This window comes from Elephas maximus, chromosome 13 (assembly GCF_024166365.1).
Source record: "Elephas maximus indicus isolate mEleMax1 chromosome 13, mEleMax1 primary haplotype, whole genome shotgun sequence".
NCBI classification, from domain to species: Eukaryota; Metazoa; Chordata; class Mammalia; order Proboscidea; family Elephantidae; genus Elephas; species Elephas maximus.
In genome coordinates, this window is record NC_064831.1 from 80,526,074 (window position 1) to 80,540,043 (window position 13,970).

Sequence of the window (13,970 nt, forward strand, 5' to 3'; positions counted from 1 at the left end):
GAGGGTGGGAACAGCTGGTACAAGAGGAGATACCCGTAAGTGTTAAAGTGTTTCAACAGGGAGGTCAGTGTGCGAGCAAGATCCGGTGGAAGAAGGAACACTGGTTCTTGAAGAACGGTTAAGGATCTAGACGGGTGGGAAGAAAAAGAGGGGTATTCTGACAGGAACTGTGTGAATGAAGTCAGAAATAATCATGCAGTAGTAAGTAAAAAGAAGGCTGCAAACAGAGGAGGAACAGAGACTTATAGAAGGAATCAGTGAAAAGGCTGGAGAAGCAGAATGAAGCCATGCTACGTCCAGTCCTGAAAGTTATAAAGAACGATTTGTATCTGAAAGGCAGCAGACGGGGATGAAAGTATGTTTTTCTTTGCTAAACCAAACCATATTTCACTTGGGTAAGTTACACAGTGTCTTTGAGCCTCAGTTTCCTTACTTGTGATGGTGATGATGACGGCAGCAAAAGCTAACACTTAAAAAATGCCTGCTACTAAGAATGCTATTGGTAGGCTCTCATTTAAATCCCACTACCACCCCCATATTACAGAGAAGGAAATTGAGGCACAGGGACGGTTTGTATGTGTCTACAGCTATTAAGCGGCGGTGCTGAAACTGGGACCCATACAATCTGAGTATCCCAAGTTTGCACTCCTAACCACGGTATTGGCTCAGTGGGTAAAACAGGATAAATCCTTGTGGGAACCGGAGATGACAGACACAAAGTACCTGGTATATAATACAAAATATAAAATATAATAGATATTTAAAATAAAAAAATTAAAAGGTATTACAAAATACGTTTCTGAAACATGGGATAATGACACAAAGAAAACAGTTTAAGGAAGATTAGAGTCATAAAAGGTAAGTGGAATGGATGGAAGATCACTGACAGAAGTGGATCTCAGTTTGGCAAAGATTCTCTTGTAGTAATCTACACGCAAAGATTGATAACAGGACTTAGTATGTCTAAGGAGTCCCTCAGTGGTATAAATGGTTAAGAGCTTGGCTGCTAACCAAAAGGTTGGTGATTCAAGCCCACCCAAAGACATATCAGAAGGCCTGGCCATTTACTTCTGAAAACTCAGTCACTGAAAACTGTATGGAGCACAGTTCTACTCTGACATACATGGGGTTGCCGTGAGTCAGAATCGACTCGATGGCAGCTGGCTTGGTTTTTTAATATGTCTAAAAAACCTTCTGTGGTAGTAGAGACTGGCATTCTGGAGCACTATCTGTAAGTACTTACAGGAATTAAGTATGACTTTATACCTTAGGGAAACCCTGGTGGCATAGTGGTTAAGTGCTACGGCTGCTAACAAAAGGGTCAGCAGTTCGAATCCACCAGGCGCTCCTTGGCAACTCTAGGGGGCAGTTCCACTCTGTCCTGTAGGGTCGCTGTGAGTTGGAATCGACTCGATGGCACTGGGTTTAATTTTTTTTTTGTTATACTCTACAGCAGTGGTTCTCAAACTTGGGTGTGCATCAGAGTCACCTGGTGGGTCTATTCAAACAGAGTGCTAGTTCCCGCGCTCCAAATTATTGATGCTGTAGGTCTGGACTCAAGCATTTGCATTTCTAACTGGTCCAGAGGTCATACTTTGAAAAACACTGTCTTAGAGAAACTCTTACATAGGTTCCCAAGGAGCCAACTATAAAGATATTCATTACTATCTTATTTATAGTAATAGTTGGAAGCAACTTAGATGTCTGTCCATCTTTGGGGGAACTGATAATTAAAATGTGGTACGTGGTCGCTATGAGTAGGGATTGACTTGAAGGCAGTGGGTTTTTTTGGTTTATGTGTACATGAGGAGCCCTGGTGGTACAGTGGTTAACAGCTCAGCTGCTAACCAAAAGATTGGCAGTTCGAATCCACCAGCTGCTCCTTGGAAACCTTACAGGGCAGTTCTACTCTGTCCCGGAGGTCCGCTAAGAGTCAGAATCGACTCGACAGCAACGGGTTTTGTTTGCTTGTTTTTGGTATATGTATCTAAAGGAATACCCATGCAGCAGTCTGACTCGATGGCTTACATATAATTAACATGTATCGGCCTCAGAATGACACTGAGGTAAAATAAGAAGCGGAATGTATAACCACAGTCGTATCATTATCTAATTGAAATCCAACACACAATCACAGATACTATTCTAAAGATATGGCAGAGGGACAAACATTAAATATATTATGTGGGTCCTAACGAGGGAAAAGGGATAATAAGATAGGGGATGGAGAATAAAAACGGAAAAATATTAAGCAAAATAAAACCGAAGTGTAGCCTTGCAAGAACTGATGAAAATAGTCTGAGGTGAACAGAGGAATGTGATTTACTCAATTCTGTGTACCACTTTGAGGTCCTTGAAAAAAAAAAAAAAACTATTTATGTATCTTCACAGTTTATAAAGAAGTTTAACAAGGGAGATCTCACCTGACCACAGAACTGTGAGGCACTAAAAGCAAGCACTACAATTTTTGACTTACTGATGAGGAAATCTATATGCACAGGAGTTGCATCATTTGCTAAAGCACATGGGGCTGAGGGTGCCACCAGCTTTAAAGCTACAAACACATCATTCCAGAAACATTCAAAGAAGGTTTGACGGTACCATCGGTCAATGCACCTGCAGGATTAAATAGTAGATTATTCTAACTCACTACAAAATAGGTATTCAAACCTTCATTAAGTTTACTTAAGATTACAGGAGTATTTTGAAGTCCAGAACCAGAAAGTCAAAAAGTGAACTGTGAGAGGTAGTATTAGCTACTTACGCTTGTTTCTCATAATGACTGTGGGTAGAGATGACGTGTCATGTGCCTGAAGGCTCCCTTTGGGCTGCTGAAGGAAAAAGAAACAAAAAACGATGAAGACTGCATTTACAATGATCTATTGCTGAGTTTCAAGACGGCTAGAATAGAAAAGAGCTGGTCCGGTCCACTCGGGCCAGTCTTCTTTCCTCCTCTGCTCTATTTCTTGCTACTGATCCTCAGCATCCTACACCAGTTGCCGCTGAGTCAATTTTGAGTCACAGCAACCCTAAAGGACAGGAGAACTGCCTCATAGGGTTTCCAAAGAGCTGCTGGTGGGTTTGAACTGCTGACCTTTTGGTTAGCAGCTGAGCTCTTAACCACTGTGCCATGAGGGCTCCCAGTAGAACAGATTCAAGCTCGCAGAGTCTGCAGATGAGGTTTATTTATTCTGCCTGGAATGCTCTTCTCACCTTCAGAGACATGGTGTTCTTCTATTTCAAAACTAAGTGTTCCCTGCTAGGTAAAGCCATCCACAACTCCTTCCCTGCCTTCACACAAGGTAGTGACTGGCGCCCCCTCAGAATCCTGTGCATGCCTCCACACAGCTTTCGTTTCATTTACAGTAACTGGCTGCTTGCCTGTCTTCCCCACTAGACTGCTGGTTCCCTAAGAGCAGCATCCGGGCCTTCTTCATTTTTACTTCTCCAGTGACTTACATTGGTAAGGTGTCAAATCCTTAGGTAAAATGCCAATTTTACTTAAGACTGTTGTTGTATCACGTAACAAAAATATTTTGAAAAATTAGACTTAGGCAATTAATCTGGAGGAAATTATTAGTGAAAACAAGTGACTTTCAGTTTAAAATGGAAGTCCCCCTTTAAGATTGCACGCTCTTACATGGGAGGAGCTACAGCTGTATCACTGTCCTTCTATAGAACCTAGTACATTCACAATGGCAATAACTGATCACGTCAGAGACCACAAACTCAAATACCTACTGAGTCGGGCAAGTAACAGAAATGATGGACTGGAACACGCACATCCTGTGTAAAGGAGGCAGCAGCCACTAGCTATAGTTATCACTGCTTGCCATCTGTCCCTCTAACATTTAAGGAACTACACCCCAGACACCATGCTAGGTGCTTAGAATACCTTAATAGATCAAAAATTCCTGCCTTCACAGTGCTCGACAAGTTTGGAGCTTACATTCTAGTGGGGGTAAGGTATAGATCAAAAACAATAAACACAATAAATATAGATTGTTAAATATGCACTTTGAGAACATGATAAGTACTATGGAAAAAAAGGAGCATCAGGGTATGGGGAATTAGAAGTGCCGGGTAAGGTTGCAAGATCTTCCAATTTTTTAAGGAATTCACATTGATATGAAATATGATTTTTAAATGACTGCATTAATTCAAATTAAATACTGTATGAGCCAAACAAAGTATCTGTCCTTGGGCTGAAAAGGACCCAGGGTACAGAAGTTTGCCATCTTTACCCTAGGTCAGTATCAGCATCATCTGAGAACTTGTGAGAAATGCAAATTCCTGGGCCCGGCCCTAGACCTACAGAATCCGAAACTCTGGGCGTGGGGCCCAGCAAGCTGTCTTTTGACAAGCCCTCCAAGTGAGTTGAGTGCACTCTATAGATTGAGGCCATTGCACTAGACAGAGGTGCTCGGTTATTGATGGAGAAGCACACAACACGCTAAGCATTTGTGTAGATGTATCTGGAGAGTACTCTTCTGACAAGGAACAAAAAGACACTTCACGTGTAACTGGACACTGAAAACCACACAGGTTACTTAAAAGGTACACCCTCAAACCCATACTCATTTTTAAGGGCCGCATACAAGGGCTACTTGATAAGCAGTACACATTATCACATAACGTGTGCTCAGAGCAGGCAACACCAGACAACTGGCCCTTTTTACTCTGGTATCATGAACCCTGTGGAGAAAACTGCTACCAGATAGATTGGGTCTAACCGTTACACCTCCCAGCCCAAACAAATATGAAAGCCTCTGATTTCCACCTGCTGTTCTCCTGGTCCTGAATGAGGAAGTCAGGTATGTGAACAGCAGAGTGGGTACGCAGACATGGTAAAGAAGAAAGCTACTTTAATAGTGATACAAATATTAAAATCCTAAAAAATGTACATTTAACATGGAGAAGTTCTGGAAGCATTTTATTTTCTAAATGTCTCAAATTCCTGAGTGTGTTAGTCAAGAAAAGAATTCAATACTTTAGAAAAAAATTTTTTATTTCAATAAAATAATTTAAATTAAAAAAAAAAAAAAATCCCATCTCCTGGGGATTTTACTGGTTTAAACCCCTTATATTAAGCTTTCTTTTAGCCAGAAGTGTCTTACCTTCATTTTGACTTTTGCACAGGAGGCCAGACTTTCTCTACAGCCTTTGTGGACAAAAGCGCCACAATCTGAAAAGAAAGCAAAACCCAAGGTCACCTCGACAAAGCAAACAGATCCTAGGTTCTGCCTCTCTATGGCTGCTCAAGCAGCACACAGATCTCTGAGCAAAGCTGCTCCCATGGAAGACTATGACTCTAACTGAAAGACTGCAGCCCTCTTCTGGGAAGTAGGCCTGTGATGTCACCTTGGAGGAGGAGAAACAAGAGCAGATGTGATTTCTGATTAACAAACAAACACTAGAAGCCTGGAATTTCTCAGGCAGGAAGTGGAAAGGCTACTGTTTTAGTTATCTAGTGCTGCTATAACACAAGCGGGTGGCTTTAACAAACGGAAGTTTATTCTTTCAGTTTGGAAGTCCAGAAGTCTGATTCAGGGCATCAGCTCCTGGCGAATGAATGGTTTCTTTTTCGTCAGTGCTGGGGGAAAGTGCTTGTCATCAATTTTTCCCTGGTCAAGGAGCTTCCCATTGTAGGGACCCCAGGTCCAAAGGACAGGCTCTGCTCCCGGCTTATCTTTCTTGGTGGTAGGAGGTCCCTATCTCTCTGTTCACTTCTCTTTCCTTTTATCGTTTGTAAGATAAAGGGTGATGCAGGCCATATTCCAGGGAAACTCCCCTTACATTGGATCAGGGCTGAGACCTGAGTAAGGGTGTTGTATCCCACCCTAATCCTCTTTAACATAACCTAATCTTGCCTCATTAACCACAGGCAGAGATTAGGATTTACAATACATAGGAAAATTACATAAAATCACAAAATGGAGGACAACCATATAGTACTGGGAATTATGGCCTAGCCAAGTTGATACTCATTTTTGGCAGACACGATTTAATCCACAACAGCTACCAAAACTAAAAGTGTCTGCCATCAATGAGTCTAAGTCACAAATATATAAATACACACATAAACTCCCTAATAAGGGCTGTAAAATTTCTATGACTGTGCCAAAGATAGAGTGTGAATCTGAAAATCTATCCACTTGATGTCCTTCTACTTCCCCCCTTAAGTGCCCATGGCTTTTTCACAATCCTCCCCAAGTCAAGAGTCACTGAGAAAGGTCATTAGAACCACCCCAAAGTGCCTCTGGGAACTCTTGATTCAAGAGAAAAGTGGGAGACTTCCTGGAAGACAAAACAAAGACCACAGCTTGCCATGGACATGATTCTATCTCAACTCTTATTTCTCACTCCCTTGGCCTACAAGGGCTGCTGATGTAAAAACCTAGCCCTCTGTGTCTTAGAAAGGTCATCATCAGCTCTTACTGCCGCTATGAAGTCATAAAACAGAACAGTGCCAGGAGGCCAGAGGTGAAGTAGAAACAAACAAACCAGCTGTCTGCGGGGACAACCGATGAGGAGAGACTTGTGGTAAAGGCTCACTCAGGAAATCAACAGCGGATACCACTCATGAGGCAATTCTTCACCCTGATTTAGGAAGCGCCACAGGTCCTATCAATGTCAACTCACTAATTACGGGCAAGATGCTCTTTTAGGTCATCTACAACGATTGTAAAGTTGGCGCAGGACTGGGCAGCGTTTCATTCTGTCGTGCATAGGGTCGCTATGAGTTGGAACCGACTAGACGGCACCTAACAACAACATGGATGTGGAGCGGTGTGGACTGAGGATGGTAAAGGGAAGACACTAGAAGGAGACTAACAGAATCTCTTCCTGAACAGCTGCTTGTCTAATGTCCACTTGGTCCACAGGTCCCTTCCATACACCACCAACAGTACTGAACTGTGAGTATCTTCAATTTTTTCTTCCACCGAGTGCTCCCTTTAAGGCAGGGACCATGTGTTATCCATTGCTGTATCTTTAATTAGGTCTCTCTAGCACAGTGCCCAGCTCATTGGAACCTAGTCAAATGTCTATCTGTAGGCCCTATGTTTATTTTATCCAAAGGCCAAGTGCCCCAACAAAATTTTGTTAACAGTATGTGAAATATTAGCTTGATAACACTACAAGGAGACAAGAACATCTGCCCAACTACATACGATACAGTTTGATTTAGTTTCCAGCTCTGCTAATTAGTTACTATGACCCTGGTACAAGTCCCTTCTCTCTAGACCTCAGTTTCCTCACCTATAAAATGACGGCAGCATCCACATTTTTTCCCAAGTTCTTCAGGTCTGTGATTCTCTAAGACTCTTTTTGCTAGATCTCTTAAAGGAATACTTTTTTTGAAGAAAATCCTGCTGGCTGTTCCAGCAGGTTCATACTGCAAAAGGGTCCTCAACTTCAAAGTCATCTGAAGTATCCTGAGGATAGACCTACCCTCTTGGGTAGAATTTGAGGAGTCAGTAGATCCAACGGAGGATTCTGGGCTGAAACTACTACCATAAAAGAAGCTATCAGGAGCAATTCTACTTTTTTCAACATGATGCCTCAGAGTTGGAATTAGCTTAGAAGTCCCGGGCATGAGGTGAGGCAGGGTTTTACTTTGGGCCTTATATTCCTAGGTGTATTGATGCCCTCTCCTATCTACTTAACCTCTTCCAGCTTTACCTCACTTGAAATTCACTGTCCAGTCACTTTTCTGATGTTGATAAACCAAAAGAAACATCCAAGTTCATTTACAAACAGCAGCACAAGGAGAAACTCCTGGGAAAGGCTCACTGAGGAGATCAAGCGGAGAAAACCTGAAGGGTTTTGTGTCAGTCAAAACTATTCCTGCTTCCACTGTTTTCTGCTCCAGCAGCAAACTGCTTTGCTCACTAGTTCTACTGTCTGTGATCGTGGCCACTTCCACACAAGTCCTAAAGCTGTTCTGGAAGTCAGCAGTTAGAATGGGTTCCCCCTCACTGCATATTAATGCTGTGCTTCTCAGTGAAGTCCCTTTCTGGGCACAGGGAGGGCTTTGCAGAAAGAGATCAATGGGGAGTGACTCACTCTAATCAGCAAAAGGGAACATTCTAAAAGTTTTCTTAATATTTGAAAATCAACGATACTAATTAATGTGTCTCTGTTATTTGAAAGTAAGGAGAAATTCTGATGAAGAAATACTTGATTTGTATTCAAGACTTTTTGCATCTCACATCCTAAATCCCCTTTGATGGCTCCATCATTTTTAGGATACAACTCAAATTCCTTACTTGACACCCATCCGTGACTGGTATTGCCTCAATTTTTCAGCCCCTTACCAAGTTCTGACGTACCCTGGAGCCTAAACAAGCTGCCTTTTTTGCTTGTGTCCTTTCCCCTATCTTCCCCTCACCTGATAAGACTCCCAACCTCTGTGCTCTTAGGGTATCCCATGCTTGGCTCCCTCAGGGTACTGTACTGTAATGGTCCCACTCTTCAACTAGACAGAAAGCTCCTTGAGGGGGTCTAGCTTTGTTGTTTTTTATGCGCAGTCCCAGATCTGGTCCACAATAAACACTAGATGCCTGAGGAGGTGAGAAGGGACAGGCAGGTGAGCTCCAGGCTGCTTGAACCGGAGCAACAAGCATTAAGAAAAGAAGTCAAACATTTTTATTCATTTTCTAGTGAAAGGCAGAAAGTGTTTCCTCCCACCCTCACTACTATCCTTACTCAGGGTATGTGGTATCTCCTCTCACTTGCCACAAAGATGCCTGGGATGATGGAACTGCTGTCTAGTTGATTTGCCATCTCTTTCCATACACAGCTCTCATAGCTCCCTTGCACCTGTTTTTTCTCTGTTGTTCACAATTTCTTGCTCAGCTAAAGTCTTTCAAATGCATCCTTTAAAATCCCAATCGTCTTTCCCCTCTCTCAAAGGCTTGCCTATTTATCTTTAAGAGAACCTCTTGTCCATTCCACTTAAACAAACAAAATGCTTAAAAACATGGTGACAGGCATATGAGGAAAACTAATTAGCCCATATCAATGTGGCACAATTCTCTTTTTGGTATACAGCCTAGTAAGAGGCTCGCACACATGCATAATGATGCTCCTGTTTATAACAGAGAATTGGAAACAAACAACAGTTGTGATATATTCATATAATGGAATACCACACAAGAGTAAAAGTCAAAAATCTAGATACATGTGTTTCAATATGTCGGCTCCCCAAAATACAATGTTGAAGGGAATAAAACAAATACAGAATAAGATGTACTATATGGGACCATTTATGAAAACTAAAAAAAAAAAAAAATTAAATACTGGTTATATATGAGATAAAATTATAAAGCACCACCTATACACTGAACTCATGATAATGTTTGCCCTTGGGGTGGAAGGCAGAGCAATGGGATTAGGCAGGGAAACAGGGATATTCAACTTTAAATGCAATAGTTTATTTCTCAAAAATATAGGACTATCTAAAAAGTTACTCAGTATGATGTTACTTTTTTTCCCATTTTGAGTGACAAGTACATAGGTGTTTGCTATATTATCCATGCAATGCTTTGTGTTATATTTTTCAAAGTTAAAAACAAGCAAACCAGTGTATTGAACTCTAATATCCTTCAAAGTTCGTTAGCTTTCCTTATAAACATTTCCTTATCCTTTAGGAAAAAAAAAAATCAATTTATCACACTTGTGATAAATTAAAAACTTTTCAATTAGATTTTGTTGTCTTGTTTTCCACAGTTACAAAAGTGCTTTTTCTTTTTTGCTTTGCTGCAAATCCATAGTATTTTTGGGCCCTGGTGGCACAGTGGTTAAGAGCCACGGTGTGCTAATTAAGCCTGAGAACCAAAAAGGTTGGCAGTTCAAATCCACCAGTCGCTCCTTGGAAACCCTATGGAGCAGTTCTACTTTGTCCTAAAGGGTTTTGCCATGAGTTGCAATTGACTTGACAGCAACAGGTTTAGTTGGAAACCATAGGAAATGGTAGATTAGCTTGAGGACTTGCTGCTAATTCTGACCTATAAAAGTGACTAACTGCCACACTATGGACAGAACTTGGTTTCCAAACTGTGTTCTTCCTGTGCCCTTCTCCCAAGCCATTGCCAATACTCATTTTATTAAGCAATGAAAATTTTCAAGGGAGTGGTGCTATCACTTTTAAACAAACATAAACAATATCCAAGCTCTCAGGCCACTGTCAGAGATTTAAAAGACAAATCGATGAATCATAAAAGCAGAAATAACATTTAAAATGTACTTCCAGTAAAGAAATATTTATATACGTTCACTTTTGCAGTTAACTGAGTCACATCCCTCAACCCACAACCCAGTCGAAATTTTAATATGCTCTATATTATGGTCACAGGTCTTAGTGTAAATAGTTTGCGTGAATGACTGCTCACATACTCAAGTACCTCCTTGAAAAGCACTCTACTTGTTACCAAGTTGTCCTGGACTCTGTTCACATCGGTGGTATTAGTGCTGTGAGTGGGTGATCTAGATACTTCAGCACCACTGACACCAGTCAGAGTCATGAGGTTAAAACCCTACTCTTTGTTTTGGAAAAAAGACAATTACCAAGAACACAAGACATAAAGACAAATCTAAATACATTTTTCAAGCTCTCTGCCATAACAATACCAAAATTTTTAGGGAGATCAAAGGAGAAGAATTATCTTTTTTTTTTTTTAGATTTCCTAATATCAGTAAGCAATGTGCTTTCATTTTTCAAGGTTCTTCAAAAGGTCTCAGCACAGTGGTCTATGGGAACAGAGCCGATTCCTAATTAGATTATCCTGAACTTAAACGCAAACAGCCCAGCCTTCAACTTCTTTTTTCTCTACATGGGGGCATCAAAGAAAAGAATATGAAGCAAAACCCAAATGACAGGGAGCTATCATCAATATGTTGCTGCCTTTTTTTTTTTTTTTAATCCCTGACTCTAACGACCACAAATCTTTGGTGAACTGTTATATACCATGCATTCTTTTTCCTTCAGGAGAAAAATAAAACCAACCATTAGAGAGACTAGCTTAAGAAAATCAGCTTTATAAAAGATAGAGAAGAAGAGGGCCAGGACAAAATGAAGTGAAATCACAGGAGGGTGTGAATGTTTAGGTCTGCCTAGATCACTGGCATGAGTTGAGCTCTACGCAGTCAGAACGCAAAGGAGGCGTCTTCCATCACGTCAGTCTACTGATCTTCATTAGGGTGTATGCTGAAAGTTCTGACTATTCTGTCTACTAGGGACAGAACTGAGCAACCAAATCTGGGGATATTTTCTGGTTCTTCTTAAGGACACAGGTTGCACAGTTCTCTTTTTGGGACAGATACATGAAACTTCCTCCTACCACTTCAACCCTAATCAAGAAACGTAAAACAAAACCCAAAAAGCATTCCAATATAAACAATTTAGAAATACATGCTCTAAAATTCTTTCTGCAACTTCTTGTTTAAAATCTTTAGGGAATGTGAGCTGTTGACCAGCCTGGCTTGATAAGACTCAGATGCAAAGGGCATATAAGATGTTCTTGGTAACTGGTGTAATAACCACAATGCTGATGTACAGAACAAGAGGAAAGCCACAAAAAAGAACCAAATCATCTTAGCTGAAGTGCCCAGAACAGCAGTTTTTATAAGCACATTGGTAAACAAAAAGGAAACTGTTCTGCTTGAATAAAATCTGATTTTATTGCTTAGGTTCTCCTTTCATCTTCCTTTTCCCTAAATAACAAACTTCCTTTCTTTAATCAATCATAAGTATTTTATTATCGTATATAAATAATGAATTCTAAATGCCAGAAAACTCTTTATCTGGAGAATTGGTTTTCCTGATGAAATTCAAAGCAAGATTTAACCATTACACAACATCCTAAACTCTTAAGCTTCCTACCAAGATTGCAGCTGGTCTACTTGTTTATTTAACTAAGAGAAACAACCTACGACAAAACTACTCAGAAGCTGCTAACACAACTGATTCAACAATAATTTCAGTATCATTTTACATCTGTTTAAAGCAAACAACAAAAAAAGGAACTACTAGCAGGAGACAAAAAACCAGAACATAACTGATTCCTTATTCTGAAAGAATCCAACAAGCTACCCAAAGACCAAATTATTTGTGGCAGCTGGAAAGAACAGCTGATTATTCGAGGAAAGCTTTACATAACTGAAGAAATAAGCATTGGAAAGACATTCCCTCTCCCCAGTTAAGGTTTTTTAACCCTAAAGCAAAAGTACAGTTTCAACTGAGACAAAACCTTCCAGGTTTTCTCTTAGCTTAAATTACTCTGAAGCAAGGCTTTGAACTGGTTTGAACCAGTTCAGTCATGGCCGACAGAGCAAAACTGTAACAGATCCGAATTTTTACAATTTGGGTGATCCGAAATAATAAGTGGAATGGGAAAAATTATAGGTTGAATCCCTGGCATGGAAGACTCAGAAAAGGTGTAGTGAGCCCTTTCAGGAGCCTGATGCATGAGATTGGATTACTGGCAGGACTGAGGAGAGGGACATTCAAAGGGGCACAGTTGGCAGCCACCTATGAGTGGGGCACCACTGTTTCTGACTCTGCTAAAAATCCGAGGGACAGGTGATTTGTTTGCTATGCAATGTATACACTGTCCTTGTTTTCTAAAAAAGGAAACCAAGTTTCTAGCAGGGCTTTGACCTGTAATTTCTCCTGTTTTGGTTATTGTTCCAGTTCACCAAATTTTAAAATTCGGGTTTGTTCTCGTTCTACTTCCTTGGCCATGACTGAAATGTTAAGCACCAGTGTGAAGCTCTGGTTTGAAGTGGTCCTGACAAGGTGCTTCAGGCTTTGCTTCCATTGTTCTTTTTCTCCAGGGGTAGACTGCAAGGAGGCTGTAGGGATGCTTTGCTCCTTGTTATTTCTTGTATCTATTATTTTCCACATAAATCCACATAAGGGACTCAGCTTTTTACCCAAGATTATGATCACAGACTCCGGAGTCAAGAGATATTTGCTTTAAAACACCCCATCCCACTGAATCTCTTAGAATCTGTATACAGAAGGATACATTACAGTGCCTATATATTTTTGGAAGACAGGAGCAAACAAATATAAACCATCACAATATGCCATCATCGTGAATTATATGTTGTTCTTTCTGAACCACGAGTCAAAACCTGACTGAGCAGCTATTTGAGGGATGTGGCTCCAGGGGTCAGTAAAACAGGGTTAGGTTAAACCAAAAAGAGAAGTTAGTTTTTTCAAAGAGCACAATGGGTTTCTATGTAAATGACTAAGTGGAGGGATACTACATTTCCTAAGACTCCGGGGAAGATCCTGAACATGAGAGGGGATGGAAGGAAGAAAAAGATTCTGGGTTCCCAAATTACTCATATTTTCCGCTTCCTGCCAACACAGCAGATGGGGCTTCACACATTCTTTGCAGGCTCTGTTCTTCAGGAAGCCAAAGACATCAGCCAATTATTTTTGTTCCTTTGGAAAGATGACTACACATCATTCCTTTGACTTCAAGCCTTGATTTTCTTTCCTCCTTTTTGTAAGAGGCAGAGTACACATGTCATATAGACTTAACGCCACCACTAAACGTCGAGTGTATTTCACCAGTAGCTCCGGAGCTAGGTGCAATGCTGTAATTCAAACAGAGGGCTCCTAAGTTTCTGATGCAGGGGGGTATGCCACGTAAAAATGTATTTTTGAATCTTAGGTGCATATTAGGGTTCCATCAGGTTATATCAAACTGTTCTCTTTTGGTGTCTGATTCTTTTCAGTTTAAACCTCAAAAACGTTAACTCTTTTTCCGTGTTCTTGCTCAGTGGGTAGAGCTAAGATAATCTGATATTTTATTCGACCACGCTATTACCATAAATGAAAGAACCACTGGCAGAGTTCTTTATGATGGGCCTCACACCCTCAACAGAAAAGGCTCCAGTGATGACACACTTCACGGAAACAATTTGCTTCCAAAAGAAGCAGAACCAAAATTTAC

The 13,970-nt window shown here is 40.8% G+C and overlaps 1 protein-coding gene across 10 annotated transcripts in view; it reads right to left on the reverse strand.

Moving 5' to 3' along the window:
• Positions 1 to 13,970, reverse strand: part of AKAP13 (A-kinase anchoring protein 13) — a 395,855-nt gene that overhangs the window by 32,088 nt on the left and 349,797 nt on the right. For all 10 annotated transcript variants that reach the window (XM_049905678.1, XM_049905675.1, XM_049905676.1 and 7 more), the window contains 2 exons: positions 5,118 to 5,185; positions 2,765 to 2,831 (listed from right to left, as the gene is read on the reverse strand). In XM_049905678.1, the coding sequence (XP_049761635.1) occupies positions 2,765 to 2,831; positions 5,118 to 5,185 (135 nt within the window). The remainder of the gene's footprint in view (positions 1 to 2,764; positions 2,832 to 5,117; positions 5,186 to 13,970) is intronic.